Here is a 27,386-nt window from a genome sequence, read left to right on the forward strand (position 1 = left end):
TGCCGGGACTCTTAACTGCCATTGGTTTTAATGGACAGTTCAGAGCAACACTGCTTTTGTCGGGGGGGGGGGGGGACTGGAGTCGCTCATCCAGAGGGCGTCGCCGCGCAGGGAACCCCGGGAACCCCAGGGGTACGTCCTCGCCTCAGAAAACAAAGCGGCACAGCTGGACTGCAAGATCTCCTCCGCGAGCCCCGTGTGCTCTTCAGAGCCCCCGAGGAGCGGCCCACCAGACCGAGAGACACGACTGATCTTCACAGAAGGACAGGCAGGCAGGCAGGCAGCTCGTACCCCCCTCGTACCCCCCTCGTACCCCCCGAAACTTTGGTAAACCAAAACTTTTTTCTCTTTAACCTCTCTCTCATACAAATAAAAGAATGACAACATGACAATTTTCTCTTTTTATGCGAACTAAACACTTCTATACACATATAATACCGGTGTGGCTGTGGTACTCAAGGACATCGTCTAAAAGAAGATGTACTTTTCGTCTGTGATTTCCTTCGGCGATATCGACGTGTGTCCAGGACCCTGTGTGTCGCACGGGTGACTCAGGGGTGTTTGTCTTCGAAAAGGATGAAGAATAAGCAAGCAAACAAACTGTGTTTTCAGGCGACGTGTCAGGTGTGTGTGTGTGTGTGTGGGGGGACTTCTCTACACAGAGTGTTGTGGGTGGGTGGAGCAAGCTCCCCGGCCAGGATGCAGAAGCCGATACCCTGGTTTCTTTCAGGAAACAGCTGGATGAGATACTGGACTCACACAGCTCCTTACTCCCATGTGTGCTCCGTGGGCCGAAGGGCCTCTCATCTTCCAACTTCTCCTCTATTTTTATGATCCTGGGGGCACAAGGCTACACTGGCTGCTGTCTCCCAACCAACAAGGGAGATACATAATCATAATCATAATACTAATCATAATCATAATTGCTTATACTTATATAGCGCTTTTCTGGACACTCCACTCAAAGCGCTTTACAGGTCATGGGGATCCCCTCCACCACCACCAGTGTGCAGCCCCACCTGGATGATGCTCCAGTCCGCTCCCCACACACCAGCTCTCAGTGGGGAGGAGAGCAGAGTGATGAAGCCAGTTCAGAGATGAGGATCGTAATGAGGCCATGACTGGGAAGGGCCAATGGGAAATTTGGCCAGGACGCCGGGGTAACACCCCTACTCTTTTCAAGAAACACCCTCAGGATCTGTTTTACGTCTCATCCAAAGGATGGCGCCTGTCTAGAGTATAGTGTCCCCGTCCCCGTCACTATAATAATAATAATTGCTTACACTTATATAGCACTTTTCTGGACACTCCTCTCAAAGCACTTTACAGGTAATGGGGATCCCCTCCACCCCCACCAATGTGCAGCATCCACCTGGATCCACCAGCATCCACTATACTGGGACATTAGGACCCACACAGACCTCAGGGTGAGCGCCCCCTGTTGGTCCCACTAACACCTCTTCCACCAGCAGCCTTAGCTTTCCCAGGAGTCTCCCCTCCAGGTACTGGCCAGGCTCACCCTGCTGAGCTCCAGTGGGCGGCCAGCTGGGAGCTGCAGGGTGACAGAGCTGTTGACAATACCATGTAAATCAAACTGTGCCCACTGAGATTCATTTCCACAGGTGTGCCAGCAATGTGTGTGTGACAGTCGTACCTGTTACAGGTGATGTCTCTCTGTGAGTGACAAATGATTTACGTCCTCATTAAATACACCTTGTTTGCATTAAGACCTCCCTGTACTGGCTGTGTGTAAAGCAAAACCATTAATGCCGATCATATAGGGGACTGACATTATAAAGGGGATAAGGGAGTGGATTAATAGCAATATTCACAATTCAAAGGACAAAGTAAGAATCATCGAAAGAGGAGGCTTTTTTTTTCCCCTCCGGTGTGTTTTCTTGATCAGGTCATGACTTGACCGGGAAGAGCGTCCCCGTGTCACCTTTCACCGGAGCACGTCAAGGTCAGCTTAATTCAGCCGGGTGAGGTGCTTGCGGGCACCAGTGGAGGCGGCGGTACATTCACAAGGCGCCCATCCGCGCTCCGAGTGTCTCTCAGAGCCGGTGTGCGCTAGATGCTGATACGTGCGCGTCATCACATTAAGCCGCAGACGCGGACGGATTCTGCGGAGTAAGGCATGCACGTGTCTTTTCCGTAAATATATGTATATAAATCACCCGCAGAGCTCGATATGTTGGAAGTTTTCACTCCTGCCGGGAGCGGGGCGCTTCGGGCGCGCTCGTTCTGTTCCCCGGCGGAGTCGGCTCGGGTCGTGACGCCCGGCTGGGTTTGCATGGGCTCTGATCGGCGCAGTGAAAGCGGTGCTCGTCGCCGAGCAGTTGACGAGCTTTTCCACTGCGACCTTCACCCCCGCCTCCCTCTTCCTGGCTCCTCTCACACACAGACGCGCCCCCCCCCCCGCTATCTCATCACCCCCCCGTGTCACCTGCACGCCTCCGAGAGCCGCCGATTCCATTCTGTTCACTTTCTAACGACGCCGATGACCATGACAATGACGTCCTTGCATCTGTATGGCGCCCATCGCCCGGGGCTCCACACTGGGGGGCGGGGACCCACTTCAACCCTCAATCCCCTGCCCCCCCCAAGCGCGAGGTGCCCCTCTGCCCCCGCAGGTCGGCGGGGAGAAGTGAGTTTTGCCCCTTCGTCAAGGGGGTCTGGCCCTGGCAGGCGCTGAGGACCCCCCCCCTGCTGCTTCGGGGTGACCTGTGAGACTAACGGCACCCCCGTTTCCCACTTATAATACTGTACGTATTCACCCCGATCATCACACTGGGGTCGCTTTGAGATTAGGGCTGCGTAGGTGGTATACTGTATGTTCTTTATTACTCACACCTGAAGAAGGCTCCACGGCCGAAACGTTTTCTTTCTCCTCTTTTCAGCAGGGAATAAACGTATTACTTGTTCCTTTGCTGAACTACGCAGGCTGACGCAGCTCCCCACCTGAACTATGTTAATTATTAGCTGAATATGATCGTTAAAACTATCCCAGAGGTACATAAACGGTCTTTTTCTGCCTCGTCTTCGGCATCTTCACCTTATTATTCCTGTAATAATCACTACACGTTCATCTGACTACACGCGGCTCCGAGATCCACCATCTTCACCTTCCTGGTGTCGTCTGTCTCGGGAGCACAGATCTCGGGCTGCTGATAAAGGGGAGCCCCGCGCGGCGTGGAGGTGGGGTTCGGGCTCCTGAACTCACCGGGGCCACGGAGTGCGGGTCCCAGACACGGGTGGGAGAGAGTGGTGAATTGCACGTCTCCCTGGGGATGAAGGCGCCATCAAAATACATCATCTGTATATATCCCTCAATATTGCACATGCCATCGTACTTTCTGTATCGTACAATATTAGTCTTCTGTAACACAACTAAAAAAACTGGAAACCTTGTTACATTTCCTGAGAGTTTTTATAATTGGTGTTGATAGTAGAAGACGCTTAATTGATTCGAAAAATATCTCATTTTGACTTATTCGTCTATATCTTTTTTTGTATATATATTTTTGTATATTTACATTACGTTGACCCCCAAACGCATTAATAACAACGGTTTGGGAAAACATCTTTCACCCAAGAGGCTTTTCTCACGAGAAACACACCAGCAACTCGAGGCAAAGTCGCAGGCCGCCCAGATCCACGCAGCTCCCGGCTCCACGTCCCAGGTTTTCCAAGCGCCCAGCCCCCGAGGGTCCGTGATGATGGACTGCGCCTCTGACCAATCGGCGGCCGCAAAGCGTCAAGTCGGCGTTCGCTCCAGTTATTTGACCAATCAGAGAGCGGCTCGGTCAGACACTCGCACCATCAAAGGCAAGAGAGGGCTCGGGCTGCGCCATATTGGTAGGGTAAATCTCTACGCGACTTGGGGTTTTTTTTTTCCTTCTGGGATTCATTCCCGCACAATCACTTTTCGACGCATGTGTCGAATTAAAAGAAAAGTACCGACGTGAGTCCTGTAAAACTGTTTAAAGTCGGAAAGGGGATTTGAGGGGAAAGAAATTAATATTCGAGTCCTGTTACGCAGAAGGCTGCGTGAATGATTAATCATCCTCCATGTTTGTTGTGGCGTGTTCAGTTCGACTGAACCGTGAAAGAGGGCTTTTTATCCCGAAGTCTGACCTACAAAATGTGGAGCCTCGTCTTTGTGGTGTAAAAGGGCGTTTATAAGACAAACAAAAGAGAAGCAGCACATTCTGTTCCAAATTCAGACCGATATCCTCTTTCTCGCTTCGACCTTCATATTTTTAATGGCTGAATTCGGTTAAAAAAAAACCTAACCCGAAGGACGACTGCGCACTGTCGTCGACGTCGTTATGCAAACTTGATGTGTCTATCTCGTACAGTCGGGGGGGAGAGAGAGAGAGAGAGCGGGGGAGGGCCGGCCGGCGGTTCAGCTGTGTGCTTAACACTGGGGGCAATGTTTTTAAGAATGCTCCATAGTGTTTAGTGTGTTGTGTAAAAAAAGCCCGTGCAGGAAACGTATGAAAGAGATAATTTGCATAGGGATCCACAGAGCAGGACGGTTGGCCGAAAATGACACATAAGCAGTTAAACTAATGAAAAATAATTGAAAAACCTAGGGTGCAGTTCCGTGTGAGTAGACATGACGAAGACAGAGTGGCCGTCCTTCGCCGTGTCGCCCCGGGCCAGCGGCTCACACGGACGGCGTGTGAGCAGGTTAACCACGCGTTTTCAGCGGCTGGACTCCACAGACGGAAACAAAACGCATCTGCCAACATTACGCGACTGTTTGCAAATATTGGAGTGGGTGGATGGGGGGGGGAACATGTTCCATCTTCAAAACTTCAAGCACCGCTTTGTACTGTTCTGTACATTTTTGTAGAAGAATTTCTGCGTAGACGTTTTAGGTTTGCGGCGCGGATAACACGAATATACGCAAGTATTCGGAGTCGCGCACCAATTATGAACCCGAGAGGTGGATTTGTTTTTTCTTTTTTTTAAAAAAAAAAAGTCTTATTGGAGGCCGCGCTGAGAACTAGCAGCAACTCGTCACTCCGTCTCCAGGAGGCTGGAGGGGGGCGTGTCTTCCAAGTTTAGAAATACTAGCCATTGTTCGGGGCCAGCCAATCAGAGGCCCCGATGGCGGGCCGCGCCGGCCAATCGGAGCGCACCGACTCGCCCCTTGGCTCCGCCCAGAACTGTATATTAAACGCTCTGCCGCCGCGTGAGTTCGCCACTGGCACTTAATAGCCATATTTGTATTGTTATTGTAGCGTTTGGATTGTCTTTTATTTTTTTTCCCCCTATTCAACGATATCAAACGTGAAGACTGGGAGATGGCAGACACAAAAGTAGATACCAGTTCCGAGATCCCCACTAAGGTAAGGATGGGAGACGGGTTAGATTGATGCGTCGGGTTTACAATTTTTTTTTCCACACACACACACAAAAAATTGTTTTAAAAAAAAACAAATGCAGATTTTTCAGAAATCCCCGTCACCCCGAATCGGACTGGGTAGGTCGAAGCGAAACGGCAGAGACCGAGTGCGCGCTGGATGGTGTTTTTCCCTCCTCCTCCTCCTCCTCTCCTCGAAGCGGACCCGGAGCCGCACGAGTCGCCCCGAGCCGCGGTCCGCTCTCCGGCTCGCCCTGCGCGCGCGGCTCTCTCTCTCATTGTCCGGAGTGGTGCGAGCCGTCCGCGCGGGTTCTTTTGTGCTCGCGGGGCTCCTCTTCCCAGCGCTCGGGCTGGAGGGGCTCGCGGCGGCGGCGACCTCTTGTTTTGGTGTTTTTTTTCCCCTTTCTCTTAAAAAAAAAAACAATAAACAAAACCAGGTTTCCCCCCCAGCGTGTGCCGGACCGCCGCGCCGCCTCTCGCAGGGAGAGGACACGGCTTGCGCTCTCGCCCACCTTGTGCGTGGAGTGTTTTCAGCAGAAGCCCCTTCTCTCTCTCTCATTGCGAGAGCACTTTCACCCCGAGAGCGTGCGGGAGTGTAAACGTGTGTGTGTGTGTATTTATATTCTAAAAGTTACTTGCGGATTTTTCTGGCGTTTTTTTTGTTTTGTTTCTGTCGGCGGCTTCCCATAATGTGTCAATGTTAAAAAAAAAAAAGAAACTTCTGAGAAATGAAGAAGTTGGTGGGAATCGGAGCGCTGTGGCGGGCGGCTGGAGGCTGTCGGATGCCGGGGGTCTGGGCTGGCGAGCGGGATGTGTGCCGCAGATACACGGCTGGCTTCGAGCGACAGTTTGAGAAGGACAGGATTGGGAGAGGAGACGTGTGTGATCTTTCCCCCTGCTGCTATCTGCTTTGACAGATGGGGGAAATAAGCGAGGCGCGCTGTAGCTCTCCGTCCCGTCCCCGCCGGGAGCTCCTGCGCTGGCCGGCCGGCCGGGTCGAGCGGCGGCTCCGCTCCTCGGTGTCCCGGTGCTGGGATCAGCACCACGGCGATTCCGGGAGTCGGTGTGCCTTCGGGGCAGAGGAGGAGGAGTGTGAGGTGGTGGTGGTGGAGGGGGGCTGGTACAGCCGTCGAGCTGCGCCGTTCACTCGGTCTGTGTGTTTTTTATTTTCCGCTCTCGCGAAGCGCGTCCCCAGCCCGCGCCGAGCCGGTCACCTGCGGGTGTCTGCGGGTGGGCGAGGGGCGACCGCGACCCCCGATAGAGAGACAGAGGGGTTTTTTTATGGGGGGGGGGGCACTGCCTGCTCCCCCGGCGGAGTGGTGGCGGTGGACCTCGGGCACGACCCGGGGGCGCAGCGCGGAGCACACGGACAGAAAGTTGAATCGACACCAGCCCAAACTCATCGCAGTGGGAACGTCGTGGGGGTTTTTTTACCCCCGTGCCGGTGCAGTGCGCGCTTGGAGTAACCTACTTTTTAATGTGTGTGTGGTGGTGTTGTTTAATGAATAACACGACAAAGCGATCAGCACTCATCTGCGTCCTTCGCCGCCGAGTTTAAAATCGGACCCAGGACCTGGCCGGTTTTAAGGAGCCCGGTTTTTCATTTTTTTTGGCGGCTTTTGCGCGAAATAAGCGATGTGCCCACATCCAGCGTCACCGCGGGGGTCTGCCCTTCAGCTTCGCCCGTGCTCGTCGGGGTGCGTTCCGGCTGCTGCCGGGGGGAGGAGGCGCTCCGGGGCGCCCGGGCTGTGCTGACGAACTTGGACCGGCGGCTCCGTTCGCAGGAGCGCATCACGATAGGCGAGGGGGCGGCGCTGGCGTGATGCAGGAAATAACCGGCTTAAGGGCTCAAGATTACAGAAACTAATTAATAAAGAGTTTCTTCTCCCGAGTCAGACGTCCGCGGGAGACACCGCTCAGAGCTGCGGTGATCTGAGGAGAGCGCCTCTGCACCTCGCCGTGACGATAATCTGATCGGAGAGGGGGAGGGCGGGGGAATTAAAAACGGGTCCGTTTCTCAAAGAAACTCATCCGACGAGACGAAAACAAGCCGCCGTTCGCTGTTCAGTGCGGTCCCTGACAATACAGGGAGAGACCCGGGCAGGAGGTGACCTAGTTCTGCTACGGTTCCGGTTCTGGCGGTGCCGGTGGGGGGGGGTCGGTTCGCGCTTCTGGAGCGGCGGGGCTTCGCTTTTCATTCAAGATTTCGGAGTGACACACGCGTCCGCGAAACGTTGTTTCTCTTCCCCCCTCTCCGGTCGCTATTGTCTCTCGCCTCCAGTCGAGCTCAATCTGCCAGCCTCTCTCTGGCCGCCTGCCTCGTCCCCCAGCGCTCAGTTTGCGGTGTTAAAATAGCCGGGCAGTGCACCCTGGGAGTTGTAGTGTTTTCCCCGGGCGTGTCTTCCTGGAAGCGTATGGAGCCTGTGGTGTTGGGGGGACTACAATGCCCAGGGTGCCTCAGCGCCATCCAAGTGTCGGATTACAAGGTTTCTCTAGGTCTGTGAGAGGGGGGCGGGAGGCAGGCCGGGAGCACAGCCAATGGGGTGTCGGGGATGGACGTGTCGCATTTCAAATGCAAAGCGAAAGCGTGTTTTACAGAGCAGGGAGGGGAGTTGACTCGAAGGGGAATAACAGTGATTCACGATTTTAAAAATATCCAAATCAAAGTTATTCACAACATGGCTTCCACAGCAGCAGGCACTCGCGTCTCCCTTGGATGGGTTTAAGGTGGTGGTGGGGGGGGGGACCCCCAATACAAACGGGGTTAATCCAGAGCTCGTGCGCGTGCCGCTCCCGAGGGAATCCGGTTCCCAGACTCCCGGTGCCCTCTGACGTCCCGCTTCTGCCCCCCCCCCCCCGCAGGACCTGAAGGAGAAGAAGGAGCTGGTGGAGGATGCGGAGAATGGCAAGGACACCCCCGCCAACGGGAACGCGGTGAGTCTCCGGGCGCCGGGCCGCGCCCCCAGGGCAGCGGGCCTGTGGACCGCGCGATCGGCGTTCCGGTGGTCCCGACCTCCCTGACAGGAGGCCCGTGTGCTGGTAGACTTTACTGGAGGGATGGGGTGTGGGGGGGGCTATTCTATTCCATCGCTGTGCAGTTGTCCTGAGTGTCTGCTGCTGCCCCCCACCCCCCCAGGAGAACGAGGAGAACGGCGAGCAGGAGGCGGAGAACGAGGTAGAGGACGACGACGAGGACGAGGTGGGAGAGGAGGACGACGAGGAGGACGACGGCGAAGGTAAGGGTTGCTGGGATCGCGGCTCCCCTCCGAGGCCGATGAAGGCTCGTCCGCCCCCGCCCCCCCCCTCCCCTGCACGCAGCTCGGGGCGACCCCGACATGGGAACCTGCCTCGCACGTGACGGCGCCATGCTCCCGGGGCGCCCCTCGCCCTGGTGACGCCCGCGCTGGCGTGCTGTGGCGGCGGGGGGCCCCGCTCACTGAAGTCTCACCGACTCCTTGCAGGCGAGGACGACGAGGATGACGAAGAGGCCGAGGGCGGCGCTGGCAAGAGGGCAGCGGAGGACGACGACGAGGTACGGGGCCTCTTTTTTTTGGGGGGGGCCTTGCGCCACGAGGGAGGTCTGCAGCTCGAACCCGAGGCTGCCTGGCTGCTGCCCCTAACCCTGCCCCTTTCTCGTTCCTTCTAGGACGATGTTGAAACAAAGAAGCAGAAAACCGACGAGGACGATTAGGACTTCCCGTCGCCCCCTGCTGATTCCCCCTGTCCCCATCCCCGACATCCTCCTCTTCCTCCCCTCCTTCCTCTCAGATTGTCTGTTGGAAAGAAGAAAATGTGGTCATCATCAAGTAGAGTACAACATCCGTGAAAACACACCAACTGCAAATTTTTTAAAAACCTACCAAGACTTCAAGGCTCTATCTTCTTAAATACTTTAAAAGGAGAATTTGTTTGTATTTTTATTTACATTTTATATTTTTGTACATATTGTTAGGAGGTCAGCCATTTTTTGACCGTGATCTCTGATGACCAGACGGTGCTTTGAAGTTGATGCTTCACTATAAAATAGACTTTACTTGTGGTTTGACCATGTCATGTTATCTCAACAGAAAAAACTTGTAAAAAATCAAAAACTTAAAAAAAATATTCCGAGCATTCCAGTAACTTTGTGTATGTACTTTAGTTGTACCATAAGTAGTTGGTTTGTATGAGATGGCAAGGCCAAAGAAAAGGATTTTTTTGTCTACAAAATTGCTGTTTATTGTGGCCTGTTTGATGTATGTGTGAACAGTTTGTTGTCCAACAATAAACCGGAATTTTATTTTGTGAGTTCTTACAATTTTTTTTCTTATTCGCGTGTTAATTTTTTGGGACAGACATGTCGTAGAATGACTTTTAAATGTCGAAAAAGCAATCGCTCCTCCATTTTAACGATGCGCGGCTTTAGGCTCACTGGTATATGGGAAAGGCCCCCTTTTCAAGTTTGCTGTTAGTGGATTTTATTGGCCTGTTACAAATGAACATCCAATGTAAATTATTCATGCCTTAAGATTGAAGATCTCGTAAATTATATTGCATTTAACAAGTTTTAAGTTTGGTGTATTCCTTCCTTTTATGACACCTGTACGTGTTGGGGATTGCAGTGACAGACCAGTACTGGCGGAGCGTCTCGGCTCAGCCCTCAGGGGAGTTTCCCCAGTCATGACCTTGAAGACTGCGCAAGCTCGTGGGGTAACCTGCCCCTGTAGTGCCTGAGGAGGCTCAGCTTGTCCGCTTCGAATGTGGACCTCGGTAACCTTTCTTTTAAGACCCGAGAAACATCCACGTTAACCCCCCGCCGCAGAGGAGGTCTCTGTATTTAAAGCCTGTTTGAGCGATGCGGGCACTATAACCTTGTTGCTTGTAGAAACCCGTGATCGCATCTTTTAAATAAAAGTGCTTCCTTTCTGTACCCGTTCTCTGAAGCTCTGTTTGAGAATTGAGGCCAGTGGGGGAGCTAGGCTGCAGTGTGTAGGGTGGATGAAGGCAGTTCTGTTGTTTAACCAGGCAGGTCCGGTGTGAACAAACCCCGGTTCGCAGGGATGACCCGGATGGTGTCCCCTCTGCTCCACACTGCGGTCCCTTTTCCCAAGTCCAACGACAATTTCAGCTCCACAGGCACGCTGGAGAGATAAGCAAGGTGTTTGTCGGGGCTAAAGCCTGATTATAGAGATCGTTCTCGTGAAGAGCGTTCCTGTTACACGGGGTGAGGATACGCGGAGGTCAAGGAGCTCATACAACGTATCTTGTAACGCAGTCCTATCAGAAATAAAAAAAAAATCAGTGATTAAAATGTAAAAGGTCAGTTGGGCACCGTGGAACAGACCGCCGGTCAGCGCTGTCTGTTTAACTCGTCGGGTTATTTTTTAACACTCCTGTGTTTGAAACCTGTAAGTTGCGAGCTGTCTTGAGCCACAGGCGCTCCTCTCCGGTGCTCTGGTGAAACTTTGAGATTGCACGCCACAGGACCCGCCTTGCACGTCTCAACCTCAGCCAGGCTCCAGAACACCTTCCCTGGGCCTGTTCACCGAGGAGCGACTTTTCCGCTGACCAGACAAAGTATTCCTGGGATCCGGACGTTATCAAAGTGTGCAGGCAAAAGGCGCTGCGATGCACCGCGGATACGCTGGGGGTAATGCCGTTTTCTTTTCAATACGATAGCTCGATTCCGATTCGGTCTTGTCCATTAAGACGATGGCCTTTAGTTGAACAGAACGCAGGCGTTGAGGCGGCTGATGCGCTTGTAAGGACGCCTGTAGTGCTCCAGGCTCCGCACGGCGCTCGTCCCCCTCGGCTTTTGAGCCCAGCCGAGCCCAGCCGAACTGCGCGGCCCGGACCAGGCTGCCCCAGCCGCCGGCCTGAGGGCACCAGGGCGCCGGGTGTGCTTTTATCAAAACGCAAGTAAAGCTACAAACCCTTGTGTGCCGCATCACAATTTATGCGAGAGCTTTTAATCGTCCCCCACCACCCAGGTACCCAGGCTATCGCGTTTGAATGGGTCACGTTTACGATGCTCTCCGTTTGTTTGTTTGTTTGTTTGTTTGTTTGTTTTTCTAACCAGCCTTACGTCGACGTCGCTCGCTGATCGACGGGCTGCATTTACAGCGTCAAGGTTCCTTCTCGTGTCGGTTTTGTTTTCTGGTCACTGTTGTGTCAACCTGTACAGTTCTCACCTGTCGTCCGCACTGTTTGAAGTTGACTTTCGTGCCGGGGAGGGTTGACGGAGCACCGGTGTCTCTGCGGTTCCTGTGCCGAGCGAGCATGCAGCTCCGCTTCTAGAGCCGGACGGACGACGTGCGTCTGACTCCGAAACCCTCTTCTCACAACCCAGTAGTTAACTGGCGACCGCAGCTGGGGAAACACCCCGATTTGCTTTTTCTAATCGGCGCCTGGACGGAAAATGGAGACCCGCCTGAAACTCTTCGAGTGAGCCGTGGTCGCTCCGTGTTAAACGTCTTTCACTGGGAACGCGTTCAAAACGTTTAAAAGGAAACGGCCCAAAACATTTCAACGGCACCATGAGGCTCAACAATAATTTGACCTGGGAAATTTAATTCGATGAATCCCCGGTTTACGATGTGCAGTTAGTGTCGACCAAGTCCCGTGGTGTGTCACATACAGGCAGCAAAAACAAAATATACAGAGATAAAACGGGAAACGGACCTGGAAGAAATGTAGGCGGGTCTACCGAGAGCGAGCAGGAGAAAGGTGTCTTTCAGAGCTGGTGGAGCCGAGCTGTATGCAGCATGTACTTTTTATTACATATACTTTTTACTTGATTGTATATTTTGTAGGTTTTCCTGAATAAGGTAATCTCCCTAGCTAATGATAATGATGATGATGATGATGATAATAATAATAAATATAATTATTATGATTGTAGTGCAGATGTTATGAAGATGATTGAAATGAGATATCCAGTGGGAGACTTCCCTTTTCCCAGAGCAGTGTTCAGAACCCCTGGACCTGCAGGGCTTCTGCACCTGGCGCTGATACCTCTGAAGCCCGGGGTTCGAGAGGGGTCCTGTCCGGCCCAGGAAAGCTGGGAACGGGACGTCCCTCCCTGGGTACCGCCACCTGCGTCTGGGGGGACTGGTGCCCCTCTCCCCCACAAGCTGACACGTGCGTCTGTCTGTAGAGTCAGACACGTCCGAATGGCTGTGCAGTCTGATATAGTCATTTTTTACATCTCGTCGGAATTGTATTGAAGCTTTTTTGTTCTCGGGGGCGAAGTTGTGAGGCAGCAGCCGCAGGCTGAAGTTGTTCGGTCTCGTTCGGGCACGGGTTCGACCGGGTCTGTGGGCAGAGCTGCGCCGGCCCGTTATTCCGTAGCTGTGATCGCACACACTTCATCACGCTTCCTGAACCCGGACTCGCTGCCTGGGAGAGAGCGGCCCTGTCCACACGCGCTGCTCCTGTCCATGGGCGTTTCTTTGCTCTGTACTTTATGGGTGTCCTAGGGTATTCCGAGGGGTCCTGGGGGCAGCCACTGGGGTGGGTCAATGTCACTCCCACTCACTCCAGTTCAGGATGCCAGCAGGGTGCCTTCCTTCGACAGGGGCAGCTCCCAGAAAACTCTGCTCCCGTTCCTGTAGGAAACAGGACATGTCTTGGAAAATCCTTTGATTTCCTGGGAGGACAACTGGTGAGACGTGTCACCTTGTCTGAGGTCTTCTTTTAGGTTTGTTTTCTGCCTTGTTTAAAGGGGATATTTGAAACGGTTTATTATCATCACATCTGGTTTTTCCGAGATCAACCTGCAGATACGAGCGGTAAAGCCCGTTTGGTTTGCTACAGCGCTGTCAGGGCTTATCAGGAAGATGTCCATCGCGCAGCAGAGTTGTCTGGGCCTGTTTCTGAGGCTCTGAGCTGGTGATGTCACCGCCGCAGGCCCCTGGAATAATTGCCATCCATCCTAAAAGCTTCTCCTCCGACATGACTGACACTCTGCTTCCTGCTGCAGGGCCTGGCGGATAGCGCCGTAATTCGGTTAGCCTGCTCGACAGAGCAAGCTGCCCTGGTGTGCTATTCCAGGCCCTGGTTTCAAGGAGATGCTGCACAGTCGTGGTATTTTTCCAGTACAGCTGCTAATCTGTCCTGGCCGTGACCGACTAGATTAGCAGGATCCGCAACCAGCTCTGTGTGCGCAGCCTGAGAATTTCTTCAGCACCGTGTTCGATTTGTACTGCAACACCTTCTTCAGCAACCCCAGGGGCAGCAGTATTTCCCGTCTTCCTGCCTGCAGCAAAGCCAAGCAGAGCTGGGTCTGGTAAATAATGGGACAGGAGGCCTTTTGAGGTCCTTGCTTGAAGCGCGGGTTATTGGTGGACCAGTAGGGGGCACTCTTCTCACTGGACCACAATGGGGATGCTGTGTCATCCTGATAAGTGGGCATGACGGGAAGATCAGGGATGTGAACCCTGGTGACCTGGTTGAATTCCCTCCTCTGTGTGAAAAAGCCCTTTGGGTGAAAAGCTCTACACAGATGTAACTCACATCAACAAGGGCGGCAGCCCCTTCCGAGACGCCGAGCTGAAATCCAGGGTCTGGCTGGGGTTTCGCGGAGCTGTCCCAGGAGAGCCCGCAGGTGCCGCTCGGGTGTTCTGGTTCCGTGCGCCCGCAGCAGGCCCGGCCCCGGTCAGCAGCTGGTCCGCGAACCACAGGCCGGTCCAGCCCCAGCTCACAGGCCCTCTATCCGGTGTGGCTCCAGCTGAGGGGCAGGACTGGCCCTGCTGACGTGTGGCCGGGCTCCTCCGCAGCGCCTCGGTCTCCCAGTCCGCCTTCTTCACCACTGCGGCCGGCCCCAGCTCCGCGCTGCTCTTCCCTGATCTGCTGAGTGAGAGTGTGTCGGCATTGTTTTTCCGAACTGAGAAAAATCCTGTTTTCCTCATCCGTTAGAGGAACTGAAATCTTCAGGTGTGCGCGGGCAATCGGCTGTAGGAGGACACCAGCTCCCCAGTTTCAGCCTGACGGTCGTATCTTCAGAACTCATTTTGCAACTGTGCCCTCTGACGGGCGTGTTTCTATTTGTAACCTGTTTCTATTTTTTCTGGTTACATGTGTGATTAGCCATGTTCTTGTATGTACTGTCTGGCGTCCCGTCCTGGGTGCTCCCTGCCTTGCTCCCGTTGCCTGCTGGGATAGGCTCTGGCTCTCCCGCCACCCCGAAGTGGAAGAACCCGTAAGAAAATGGATGGATCTATGATAAGGTTGTGTCTCTTATTTTAGAGAGTCTCCTTTTTTTCTAGTACACCGCCGTTTTACCTTCAGGTGTGTTCTAAGTTGTTTCTCATATCATTAAAATTCAGTCAGGCTTTGTTAAAGTGTCTCCTAGCCGGTTCCTGCTCGCATACCCCGATTTCTTCATTTTGTTTGGTCTTCTTCCTCTAGAGTAACTGCACCGCCGTGTTACTGCTCCCGTCCTCTGTGGCGAGACTCACAGATGCTCATGTTTATGGGATGATCGAGCATTTCTCACTCCGTGTTCCAGCCAAAATTCCCTGGAGGAAAAAAAAAAATCTAGAGTTTCCTGATTTACTAGACACCAACAACATTACTTTCACAACCACCGGCAAGGTTCATTCAGAGCCCTTGTCCGTCTCTTTGAGTTTTTTAAAGTGAAAGATGTGGTTATTCCGGTCCAACAGACGTGGTCCGGCGGCCTGCGATTCAAGAAAGACCCCTCCTCGTCTCTAGAAGGAATGGGTGGAGGTCCATTCCACAATGAACAATAAAGAGGAAAGAGAAAAGAAGTGGTTCCTACAGGCCTGAAGAGGCTCCTCTGTGTGTTTCACCCTCTCTTTCCACCTGACAGCGTCAAACTAACCTGTGCTTGTCCTTCTGTCAGGCTGTGCTCTCGAGCAGCCCACCCTCTTGACATCCCCTGCTGGCGCCGCCGTCTTTGAAAGTCACCCACTCCGGACTGTCCTGCCAAGGGTGGAATATTCTCAGTGTGTAGGCCAGGTGTGCTTTAGAGATCCTTGTTTCCTTGTGGAAGCACTGTCGCGGGGCTGGTGTCCACTCGAGTGCCGACCGGGCTCAGTCCCGATTCCTGCCGCCAGTGTGCAGTTTCTAGAGCTCGTCCCCGAAAGGGCACTGCTGGAACTCTACTGGAAACCCCTCGCGCCCAAATTAGTACTGTGTGCGCTTCTGGTATGCTGAATTCAGTTGCACAAATGAGTGTTATCTTCTGTCAGGCACACATCAGACATGCATTGGAACGTAATTATCAGCCCCTGCACTGCATGTTCCCGGCAGCTGGCCGCACTGCTGCGGTTCTGAAGTAGTTTTCTAAAATAAGAAGGGAATTGCTCCTGACTTTTCTCACTTGAGTGAGTCAAACCTGGATATATTTGTGGTCAAAATTACGTGTGACCGACTGTCCGTTGCTTCTGGGAATTTTAGCATTTCTGAACCCTGTGTGATTGATAGTCTTATGCACAGTTATCTCTGAGGTTTACAACATCTAGATTTGTTGGAAAATGCTCCGATATACTGCTTCCTTCTATTCATTCTTGGCGGTGTGTTTTCTTTGTTAGTACTGGCACAATATCGAGCTTCAAATATTGTTTGCAATGTGTAATTATTTGCATTGCTCTGAGAAAATGTGATGAGTTAATAATCGGAGGTCCACAGGTTCTGTGTTGATGGCATCCTGTAATTTGGCACTGTTTGCACATTTTCATATGCATGCTTGATAAAGTCAAAGGAATGTTTTTTTTAATGTTCTTTATTTTTCACCAGTTCATTAACTTCAAAGTGCTATGAAAAAATTAGGTCTATCCCTAAATGTGATTCCCAAGACAGTATTTTCATGGGGAAATTTATACTTGTAATGATGATTACCTACAAAAGGGGAAGTGGTGTGTTTAGGTCTGAAAGAAAATAAGGTTACAAATGAGACATTCAGCCCATCTAGCTCAATAGGTAGTTTTCAGCTAATTGATCCAACAATCTCTTCCAGACACATGAATGTTCTTTTATTGAACATGCTTTTTCTGTTAAGACTTCAACAGCTAATTGATGAAAAAGGTTTTTCTGATTCAGATCCAGTTTGCTGGATTGGAGGCACTGCTGTCTCACAAGAGCCCTGTTTTTTTTTCCTGAGGGGGGACCTTCTGTGTGGAGTTTGTGTGGTGTGTCTGTATTCACATGGGTTTCTCCCAGTTTCCTTCCACCTTCCTAGAAACATGCCGGCTGTGTTCATTGGTGTCTAAAGTGTGCCTCCGTGTTCCTCCTGGTGCAGTCCTGCCTTATGTGTCTGAGGAGCTGAGGTGGGAGAACACACCACGCCAAACATATTTCAAGAGAGTCCCAAACAGGTACAAATGTCATGCTCTACTGCCGGGCGGTGACATCATTTCAGCCCGGCCCGCTGGTCTCTTCACCTTGTTTTCTTGCTTTTCAAACCTTCCTTCTCTGCAGGCGCTGAAAGCGATGGTGCTGTGGCTCGCTGGCTCAGAGCTGGGGGTGGAAGTGAGTTTCCCAGCTCTGCAGTGACCTGCCCTGAGCGCACGGCTGTGCAGGACAGGGGCTCCTGTGCCTCTCCGTGTGTCGCACAGACAGGTTCACATTGTTTTGCACTGGTGTCTTTTTTGTCAGATTACAGTGGTGAAGAAGACATGGCACAGCCTCAGTGGGCCTGTCCTGGCATGGGCACAGGGGAGCCCAGACAGACTCCTGCCTTCGTGGCAGCGATGGTTTCTACATCCTCGGGGGGAGCAGGAGCCCGACAGATGGGGACCAAAGCCGAGGGCAGACTGGTCCTGTATTAGAAGGGGCAGGGCCAGTAATGGATGGGACTATACAGAGAACTAATTACGAGCTGAGACAACAACCCAGATGCTTAAATGTATACAGCCTCTAGACAATGAACCCAATCAAAGGGCTGGGCCAGTGTCCCATTGAGGAATGATTTTTTAAATCAATGGGGCTGCTGAGCGGAGATTCTCCTTTCTTTGATAAAAATAAATCATTCAACGACACCGAGCTGAGGATGGGTACAGTAAGTGCCGGTCTCCCCAACAGTGCTCCCTCTGGGCACGTCTGTGCTCGCATTCCTCCCCGTGCTGGTGTGACCTCTCGCTGTCTCCCACAGCCCCGAGCCCGTCGGACTGGCCCCCTGCGAGGTTCACCCCTGGTGAGGAACATGGAGTTTTCATACCTCTGATGTTTATAAGTGTAATTCTCTCTCTCTCTCTCTGCAGTAAGTGGCACTTTCTCACATGGCAGAAATTGGCATTACGCAATGGAGTGGACCAGACCCCACTGTGCCAGGGGCACTGGTGCTCACTGTCGATTCTCCACCCCCCCCCCAGCCTCTTTCCCTCTGCCCACCTCCCGCAGGACTCCTGCAGCGCTTTTCCCTACTGGTCACCTTAAAAGCTAAGGAAGTAACCCACCTGCTTGAGTGTAAATGTCTCCATATCCCTGGCCCTGGTGCTCCGGGGCAGAGCAGCTCCACCTTGTTTTAATCAGGTGAGAACCGGAGGAAGCCCAGTAACTATGGCACAAATTGGATTTGCATTTAGCTAAAGCAAGATTTACTCCCTCTATAATAAGGGCACTGCTGGCCCTCTCAGGCTGAGGGGGGAGTTTGCTTCGGGCAGCTCTTGAAGTCGCCGTGAGAAGTGTGCCACAAATGTGCTCACACATGCAAACTGTCCTTCTTGAGTTTCCGCTCCGCCGCGGCGATTAATTCCACTTTCTCGCTCTCTCTGGGACACAGCCTGGCTTTTGTGTTTTGCACTGGGGAGTGGGCCTGACAGGACGCAGGTGAATGGGCGACGGCAAAGCTGTGCTACACTTTTAACAAACTGGCTGCCTACACCCACAGGGCGGCAGTGAGGCGTTTTCGAAAGTGCGAAGACTGATTGCGTCTGGAGTGCGGTGCAATTCTTTACAGTACAATAGACTTATCTCTGGGTGACTGGAAGGCGACGGGCCGTTCCTGTGAATAAGTGCAGATCGATTATCATGTACATGGCTGAAGCTGCAGCAGATTATCCTGTTCCAGGGGAAAGATAACACTCTAGCTTGTGGAACGGCCGCGTGCTGCCACTGCCCAGGGCTTTTGAGGTCCACCTGTAAGGACTGTATCCGAGAGCTGTGTTCGATGGAGGGGGTAGAGCTGTCGTGCCTCAAAATCTCGACGGCAACAATGAGTCCCCCCCTGCCCGTTGACATAAGAGGTTTCCTGCACGTGGTTTATTTTAAAGCAAACCTCTTCTGCAGACGTTCCCAGTCCTAGATTATCACTGATAAGGAGTCCCGGCAAGGAGGGTCCGAACACCATCCCTCAGCTTTTGTCAGGAGCCTGTCTGCCTGAGCCCCACTGCAGAGAAAACCACCTGCCCTGCCGCCTGGAGAATTACAGTCCGTGTCTCGACAGGCGAGCCCGTTAGCCTCCCCTCCTCCCCGTTCCGATGGGATTGTCTTTGATCCTGTGATATAGCTGACTTTTGTCATGGTTCTTATCTTCTCTCTTTGAAACACTGCCGCTCCTGTGGCTGGACGGCCATAAAATAACACTTTGAACACGAGTGCCCTTTCATCTCCCACGACCGCAGTCAGGGCTGCGCAGAAGGCGGAGGAGTGCTCTGAGCTGGCTCGGGCTCGGGCTCGGGCTGCCTCTGGTGCCTTTCAGGACAGGGGCTGGCGTCGGGGAGCAGCACCACTGAGCCACACCTCCTGATCAACTCGCCTAAAGGCGGATTTAGGCTTCCAGGACGTGGGCCTGACAAGGTGGGCCACATGCGGATGAATGAAAACGAAACGGCTCAGGTGCGTTTTGTACTGTCCGCGCGCCTGGGGAGTCCGGCCCGCCTCTCCCTGCTCGGCCCCGGGGGGGGGCGTCACGTCCCCTCGGGAAGCTCTGCAGGGGGGGGGGCTGCGCTGAGCCCCAGTGAGCCCTCGCACCCCCAGCCCGGCAGCTCAGGCTCGTCCGCGATCTTCGCAGCCCGGACACCACCAGGAGCAGCCTCCCTTCCCCACTGGAGAGGGGTCCAGCTGGGAAGAAGGCTTTCGGAAATGGATATCTGGGAACGCTGCAGACCTCACAAGAGCCGGGCTGTGGCGCTCTCCCTCCGGGGGTCCCCGTCAGCCGCGGTCTCACACCTGGTGCGCTGCCTGCTTCCTGAAACACGCAGGAATCCCGCCTTCCCGACGGCTGCCACAGGCCACGTCCAGAGAGCTTTCACCCAGAGCCCACCTCGTGGGTCCGAGCGACCGGGGAAGTGCGCTGTGTTTCTCTGTGGGGGCGCGGGGAGGTGGCGGTGTGGCAGGAGGAGAGCGGGGAGCAGGCCAGACCTGCTGGGGGACACCACGTCCCCCCCCTGTGCATTCACTCTGCTCGCTGTCCCTTCCTTCTCCCGCCCCCTGGATGTCCAGGGGTCAGGAACAGTCGGAGGGGGTTGCGTTCCGCAGCGTACAGATGTGGCTCCAGCTGAGCGATGCTGCTGCTCTGACACGCGTCCCTGCAGACAGTGCTGTGGAAATGCCTCTAAGGTACAATTCAGCGAAACGCCTTAAGCTTCCCACAGGTCACTGTGCCAGCTGTAAAATCCTGGATTACAAGCGCAAACCTTGTCCGCTCGGGCCGCACACAAACAAGAGTTCCCCCCCGGAGAGGTGTGGGTGTCATGCATTTCCCTGGGAACAACACTGCTCCGCAGGGGGGAGAGATGTTGAATCTGTTTCTTCTGTCTCACTGACAGCAAAGAACGTCCCTTGATTCTTCAGTGTTTCCTTGAATTTTAGTTTTCTAGGTGCCAGTCAGCGCTCTAACAGTGCCCCTATTCCTTCTCCCTCGAAACCAGATGATCTTTCTTCTTTTTTTCCACCACAGTTAATGGCAATGCACGTCTCCCGACCTACGTGTTAGCGAAGCAAAAGATGCGTACAGTCCCACAGCAGACCGAAAGGAAAATCCATGCACAATTCCTTCTTTTTCTGGCGGTGCTGTTGTCCTGCAGACCGGCACTCATATTAAGGAAGTAAGCTGGCTTAGTTTACTGCGGGGTAAGCAACACGATTAAAAAAAAATCAAACCTTGAAAAACCCTTTCTCTCTCCTTCTCTTACCTGGTCTCGTCTAAACAGCAACGCGGGGTTCTGCGGGCGTTTGTGAAAGAGGTGACGGCGGACATTTTTAGACTCCCGCGCTGGCACATCTGCCCCCCGGTAGCTACGCACACTCGCACACACTACGGGCAGGTCCTGATGTTCCCCCGGCTGCGGCCGGATGCCGGTCTGCTTTGCGAGCGCAGAGCGCCGCCGCTGAAGGCGAAGCTGAGCTCGGTGGTGCAGCGAGGCGCGGGGCTGGGGGGGCGGTCGAGGCAGCTCCGCTTCTTTCCTGGGCCTCTCCTGCCCCCTTGTGGGCCAGCGGAGTCACAGCTCTGCCGGCGAGGAGTCGGTCTTCATCTGTGGACCCGCCACTTCTCCCACAGCAACCTTGGAACCCGGCCACCCCCCAAAAGATTCCTCTCGGCTATGCCCCCTGACACCCCACAATCCTCCCTCCCCAAACCGTTCTGCCCTCAGGGGCGGCACTGCATATCTGCCCCCACACAGCCCGGTCCTGCTTGTTCATCTGTACCGGCTCTCCTGTCTCGGTTAGTCTTCGGGGTCACCCTCTTGCTCAGGACATCATCGCAGCCCTGTTCTCAGCAGGCTCACCCAGTTCGACACGGGATCCTGATTCTGCTAGAGTCTGCCCCCTGCCCCCTGCCCCTCCTGAGATGTCCGTTTTATTTCTGAATACAGGCGCCACGGTCATGTGTTTCTTGCCCTCGCTCCTCTCCTCCCCTCTGGGCTGCGGGTGCAGGCCGGCTCGTCACATGTCGCCCGGAGGGGTGAGGCAGCTGTCTGGGATCTGGGACCCCGAGATGAAGGGCCCCTTTTCCTGTGATGTCGCGGAGGCCGGAGTTGAGAAGTTCCCGGGTCAGCAGGGAGAAATGATCTTAACCCAGGGAGAACCAGGTTCCCGCTCCAGCTGACGTAGGTGGCTCTCCTCTTTCTGGACCAGAGTTTCCCGACCTATTCCCCGGGATTGTGGTTGGGCACACTGTGGGGTACGAGGTGCTGTCCTTCCCGCTCCTGTCCTTGTGGAGGAGGGGCTGGAGGGCTGTCTGGGATCATGCCAGCTGTCCTCAGCTGCAGGAGGAGGAGGTAGTATCTCCTCTCTGAACTGTTCTCCAGACCAGGCAGAACCGCCAGCCTGCACCATCAGACCTGGCCCGTGGTGCTGAGCGGAGTTCTGGAACCCAGCGACGTTTTCATTAACGATGATGACCTCCAGGGACGTGTGCCTTTAACAGAAGAGCCGGACTGAGACGCTGGTCTGAATCACGATCACTGAGTCATGAGAACGCTTGGAGCCGGTTTACTGTATCTGCGCAGTGGACAACACGTGGACAGGCAAATCGAGTGTGGCTGTTGGAAAGTGAAATGGGTTTCTGTGGTTTGCTCCGATTATTCTAAAGGGTTGTGTCACTGTGAGAGTATGAGGGTCTTGGGACTTTTCTGGGGGGCGATTCTGGTATTTCCTTCAGTGTGAAAGCTGACCCCTCGCAGACATGGGCTCATCTTCAGCCCAAACAGCTGTTTTCTCCGTGACGGAGCAGTAGTGCTCCTGCCCGCCGGGGGTCGGAAACGTTTCGCCCACGCTCCAGCGGGCGTGAGACTCCCCCAGTCCCGGTCCCAGTCCCTCAGGAGAGGGACAGGCCGCGTCTCGCCCGGGGAGACACACCCCTTGCCTCCCCGGGGGGCAGAGCCTGCTTCGTCGCCGCGGTGACACCTGGGCACCCCTAGCAACACCGTTCCCGAGGGGCGGGGACTTGCAGACTCGGCACGCTACGGGGCGAAACAGACTCTTTCACAGCACAGATAAACAAGGGCCGTGATGCCTGTGTATCTCTCGTTACTGGTGTTACTGGCACATGGAAGGAGACAAAGCTCTCGTGTTACAGCCAGTGCAGGGCCGTACTGCTGCCACCTGAACTGCAGGCTCCAGAAGAGCGAGAGTCCTGCTGGGCTGCTGGTCTCCCCACATCCTATTGTGTTGATTGGGAAAACCGATGTAACGGCGCACCGGTCGGAGTGGCTGTCCTGCAGCTCTGGGGTCCCGGGTTCAGCTCCGGATCTGGGGGGGGTCCTGTCTGTGTGGAGTCTGCATGTTATCCCCATGTTTGAGTGGGTGTTACTCCCACAGTCCGAGGCCATGCTGGTAGGTTCACTGGCTTCTGGGAAAGCTGGGCTCCAGTGAGTGAGTGTGTGTTGGTGTTTTAGTCTGTGGGTGCCCTGCTATGATAATAATTCATCATCATCCTCACACTTATAAAGCCTTTTTCTAGACACTCCACTCAAATCTCTTTACAGGTCTTTACAGGTCATGGGGATCCCCTCCACCACCAGTGCTCTCCCCACACACCAGCTCTCGGAGAGCAGAGTGATGAAGCCCGTTCAGAGAGGAGGATCATTAGGAGCCCATGATTGGTAAAGGCCAGGGGGGAAGTTTGGCTAGGACACCAGGGGTAACACCCCTACTCTTTTCGAGAAACACCCTGGGATTTGTAATGACCACAGAGAGTCAGGACCTCAGTTTTATGTCTCATCCAGAGGATGGCACCTTTGTACAGTATAGTGTCCCCGTCACTATACTGGGGCATTATGACCCACGTGGACCACAGGGTGAGCACCCCCTGCTGGCCCCACTAACACCTCTTCCATCAGCAGCCTTAGTTTTTCCCCAGGAGGTCTCCCATCCAGGTACTGACCAGGCTCAACCTGCTGAGCTTCAGTGAGCTGTCAGCTGTCAGCTGCAGGGTGACAGAACTGTCCAGGTGGGAACCCTGCCTTGTGCCCGTTGCTTGTAATGTAATGTTGCTTTATTAGCCCTATACAATTTCTTGCATTAGGAATCTGTCTTTTCACAGACCCCAGCTTGCTCTCCTTGAGACACACAGACAGGGAGAGAAGCTGGGGGTCAGAGCGCAGGGTCAGCCATTGTACGGCGCCCCTGGAGCAGTTATGGTTAAGGGCCTTGCTCAGGGGCCCAACGGAGTAGGATTCCTCTGCCGGCCGCGGGATTTGAACCGGCAACCTTCCAGTCACAGGCGCAGATCCTGAGCCACAGAGCACGGCTCCGCTTGCTGGGATAGGCTCCGCCCCCCCACGACCCACGGCCCTGAACTGGATCGAGAGGTGAGGAAATGGACAGATGGATGAATTGGGGATCTTGTCGCTGCCGTACTCGACTGTTTTGCATAGGCGCAGCCGTGAAGCGGCTGTCCGGCGGGGCCGCGCGCATGTAGCGATGGAAACGGCTCTCGAACCCCACCCCACCCCCCGCCCCCGTGCGGGCCTGCACGCGTGCAAGCGGGGCACCAGCAGCTGTGCCGGTCAAGCGGGTCTCCTGACGACCCATCAAAACCGAGCGCGGCGGCAGCATGAAGGGGACTTGCCAGGGACTTCACACTCGGTCCTGCACGGCACACAGGTGGGGCTACAGATATTTTAAAAAGTGGGCGCAAACAAGGGACCCCCAGGTGTTAAGTGCTGCACATCACCGAGACGCACATCTGTATGTTTCGCATAGATTTCTCGCGTGGCACAGCACGTGTGGAAGAGCATGTGGGGTTATATTCTGGTTTAAAAAGGCCACATGGCCAGCGCTCCCGGTGTTCCCTGGCTGCCTGCTGGGCTGTACTGGTACTGGCCGCTCGTACTGGTTCCTGTGGTGTTTCGCTCCCGCAGGGCGCAGACCCGTGTCGCTACGATCATCGCTTCAGGAGCCGCGCTCTGCGGCGATACCGGAGTCAGTCAGTGTGTTTCAGGTTCCTGCACGGCGAAGTGCCGTTTGTCCTGACCGTTTTCAATACCTTTTCCCGACCCGGAACGGTCAACGCCAGACCCTGTCGGGTCTTCGAAACAACACGACAAGCTTCTTCTTTTTTTTTTAAAAAAAAAAGACAAATTCCTTTCAAAACCGAAGTGACGGCTTTTGTTTGGGACACGCTCCGGTTGAAAAAGCGTGTCTTTGTAGCAGCAGCCGCCGCGGAAGAAAAAGAAAGACGATGCGCCCCGATAAACCCGACAGGTGGTGCGTGGACGATCGGAGTGACCCCGGCGCCCTGCCTGCGGGAGACGAGGGACGCGCCTCCTCACACGCTGCAGCCCGTGTGTGCCCTCAGCAGTGCAGCCGGGTTACCTACGCGGTCTGAGCAGCAGGCGAGAGAGCTGGAAGAGACAGCGCCATCTAGCGGGAAGGTCGTGGGACACGGATATCTGCGCGGTCCCCCTTTTTAGAAAAGATGCCCTTTTCAGCGATTTCGCGAGTTTGTTTACGGTTGTATTGTTTCGCATGCCCTCTCGCTGTATTTCTCTACTCCAGTAACCATTGCTTTCGGTTTATAATCTGTTTTTTTCTTCTGTCTCTGAGTTCCTGGAATAATTATTTGCCACTAACACCCATAATTAAGCTTGCCTGCCCCTCCCTACGTGGACAGTATGTGTTCTGTTATTAGCGGAAATTAAAGGGTTCAGATTTTTGTAAAAAAATGCGTGTTCACCTGGTAATTAAATTCCTTTTTAGTTCTCTAGTTTTCTTTGGGCTCTTGTACCATCTAAGAAAATCCGGTCTTGTGCTCGGATTAAAAAAATATCCTGAAAGAAACCAACATCCTTTATCTGTGTGAGTAGATGTGAAGACACAGCTCCCCTTTTAGGTTGTAAAAAAGAGGCACTTCCTTTGAAGAATCAGGTGGGCTTTTATAATGGATGAAAAAATAATTATTAATGGTAATCTAGTACAAATGGCTGTCTTTGCTTAGAACCACAAAAATTAAAGCTGAGTGAATTACTGTTATGACTTTAAATCATTAACAAACCCTTGTCTTTCAATGTTTTGTTCTTTTACTATCAACAAAGTCCAAGTACAATGCCTGAGATCATTTAGTAAGCTCTTTCCTTCATAACTACAATGGTACTGATTTTGTTTGCTTTTTTTGCTCATCTAAAAATAAATTGGGGGAGTTTTTTTTTTCAGAACAAATCGTGTCTTGGTAGAATGCTGTTCCCACTTTACTTAGGTCTTGTGTCTTTGTACTGCTCTGGTTTTCACTCAAATAGCATGTGCTGTTCTTTTGTTTAATCTAGAATCCAGAATATGACGACCCCTGTCTCTCCAGGTGCTCCTCTGTGCCGTTTACCACAGTCCAGCAGCAGGCAGGGTGGGCTGGGCTGAGGGACGCGTCTGTGACTGGGAGAGGGGGTTTCTGGGCGACAGGACTGGCGCTCAGAGGCAGAGAAGTGTACACAGGTGTGCAGTGCTGTTACGCTTTGTACCTCTGTATCGCCATGTTTCCAGGTGGCTCAGGTCACATGCCCCCGGCCAGCCGGTCCAATAGACACAGCAGCTGCAGACTGCTTACACCACGTCATATGCAAGTTACTGATAATCAGCAGCTCTTTTCTCCTGCCTGAATTCTCAACAATCGCAGATTAACAACACTGGCAGCCTGCTCGCCTTTTCAGTTTTCTATAACATCTTGAAAATGTGGAATTGAAACCTGATTACGTCGTGTATCTAGGGCCAGTTAGCCTCATTACACAGTGAAGCCGTGCTTCATGACCCAGTTCTCCTGTGCAGCCTGACTCTGTGGCGCTCGCGATGACTGTGCTCGGTGTGGGAGGTGTCACTTAGTCTTTGTTTCGAGTCCTGCACAGGCATGACATCGCTGACACTCTTGCTGCCTCTCCTCAGCGCTGCACTTCGAGAGCCGGGCCAGACTCCTGAGACATTGATCCTCCCCCTCTCTTCACAGCTCGTAGAAAAGGTCTGTTCTGGGACACCCAGAATACACAAAAACGTCACCTTTATTCGCAAGAAGGTCAGGGGTTATTGATCTGTAAACGGGGCTCAGGGCATCAGGTCCTGAAGCATTAGCACACCATAGCGAGACAGCTCCTCTGTGGGGATGCTGGAAGCTGTGCTGCAGGTCCCCTGAGAGAGGAGAGACATGTCTGCCCACAGCCTTTAACATCGGCAGTGCTGCACGGTGTGCTTGTAGTATCGCAGAATCACATCACAGCACAGCACTGGCTCAGTATGGCATGAAGAATTGCTGCTCTGACCTAACTCGCTCGTGAGAGTGGAAAAAACCCAGCGACAGAAACTGCTGAACCAGAATCTGACCCCGGATGCCTCAGCGCTGCCTGCTGCTCCTCTCACGCTGCTGAAAGATGCCAGTCCGTGCCATCTGCCTGCACGCATCCGGGGACGTCGTTTTCCCTTCCCTGTCCTCGTCTTCCAAACTGCCCGTTGAATTATTCACCGCGTGGGGCTGTGGGACGCTCGTCTCGTGCAAACCGGTGTCTGGATTCCTCAGAACGGGAGGTGTGCTCTCTGAGGGAGGCTATAATCAGCTGCAGCAGGAGATCTGCACCAGCCCTGCTGCCCTGCTTCCTCGGCCTGCAGCCTTCTCCTGGCAGAGACGCCTCTCCTGGTTCTCTGGCCCGAGAGAATTTTAAAATTCTCTTTTTCTGGACATCAAGTCGGTCATGTTAAACAATGAGAGCGTCCCCCCCCCCCCAGAAAATGAGGTTGAAATATTGGCCTTCCACGTGGCCATCTGAGGTAGCACCTGCACGAGGGCCAGCTGTGTTTGTGTCTGCTCTGTATTGTGCTTGGTGTTGCATTGCATTATGTGTTTTCTAAATGGCACTTAACAGGAATGGCTGCTTCCCAACACCATTCCGTACTGCTTGGCTCTGTGGCTCAGGATCTGTGCCTGGTGCTAGAAGGTTGCCGGTTCATATCCCACGGCTGGCAGAGAAATCCTACTCTGTTAGGCCCCTGAGCAAGGCCCTTCTCCCCAACTGCTCCAGGGGTGCCGTATAAATGGCTGACCCTGCGCTCTGACCCCCAGCTCCTCTCCCTGTGTGTCTCATGGAGAGCAAGCTGGGGTCTGTGAAAAGACAAACTCCTAATGCAAAAAAATTGTATCTGGCCACTAAAG

The 27,386-nt window shown here is 53.6% G+C and overlaps 2 protein-coding genes across 2 annotated transcripts in view; one reads left to right on the forward strand and one right to left on the reverse strand.

Moving 5' to 3' along the window:
• cp (ceruloplasmin) overlaps positions 1-27,386 on the reverse strand; it is a 430,985-nt gene that overhangs the window by 61,566 nt on the left and 342,033 nt on the right. The gene's annotated exons all lie outside the window — the stretch shown is intronic.
• Positions 5,198-9,661, forward strand: ptmaa (prothymosin alpha a). The gene is made up of 5 exons (XM_015360915.2): positions 5,198-5,360; positions 8,237-8,308; positions 8,511-8,610; positions 8,836-8,906; positions 9,021-9,661. Exons 1-5 carry the CDS (start codon positions 5,316-5,318, stop codon positions 9,063-9,065), a joined length of 333 nt encoding a protein of 110 aa, XP_015216401.1. The 5' UTR covers positions 5,198-5,315; the 3' UTR covers positions 9,066-9,661.

The sequence above is a fragment of the Lepisosteus oculatus genome, chromosome 13 (genome assembly GCF_040954835.1).
Source record: "Lepisosteus oculatus isolate fLepOcu1 chromosome 13, fLepOcu1.hap2, whole genome shotgun sequence".
Taxonomy (NCBI): domain Eukaryota; kingdom Metazoa; phylum Chordata; class Actinopteri; order Semionotiformes; family Lepisosteidae; genus Lepisosteus; species Lepisosteus oculatus.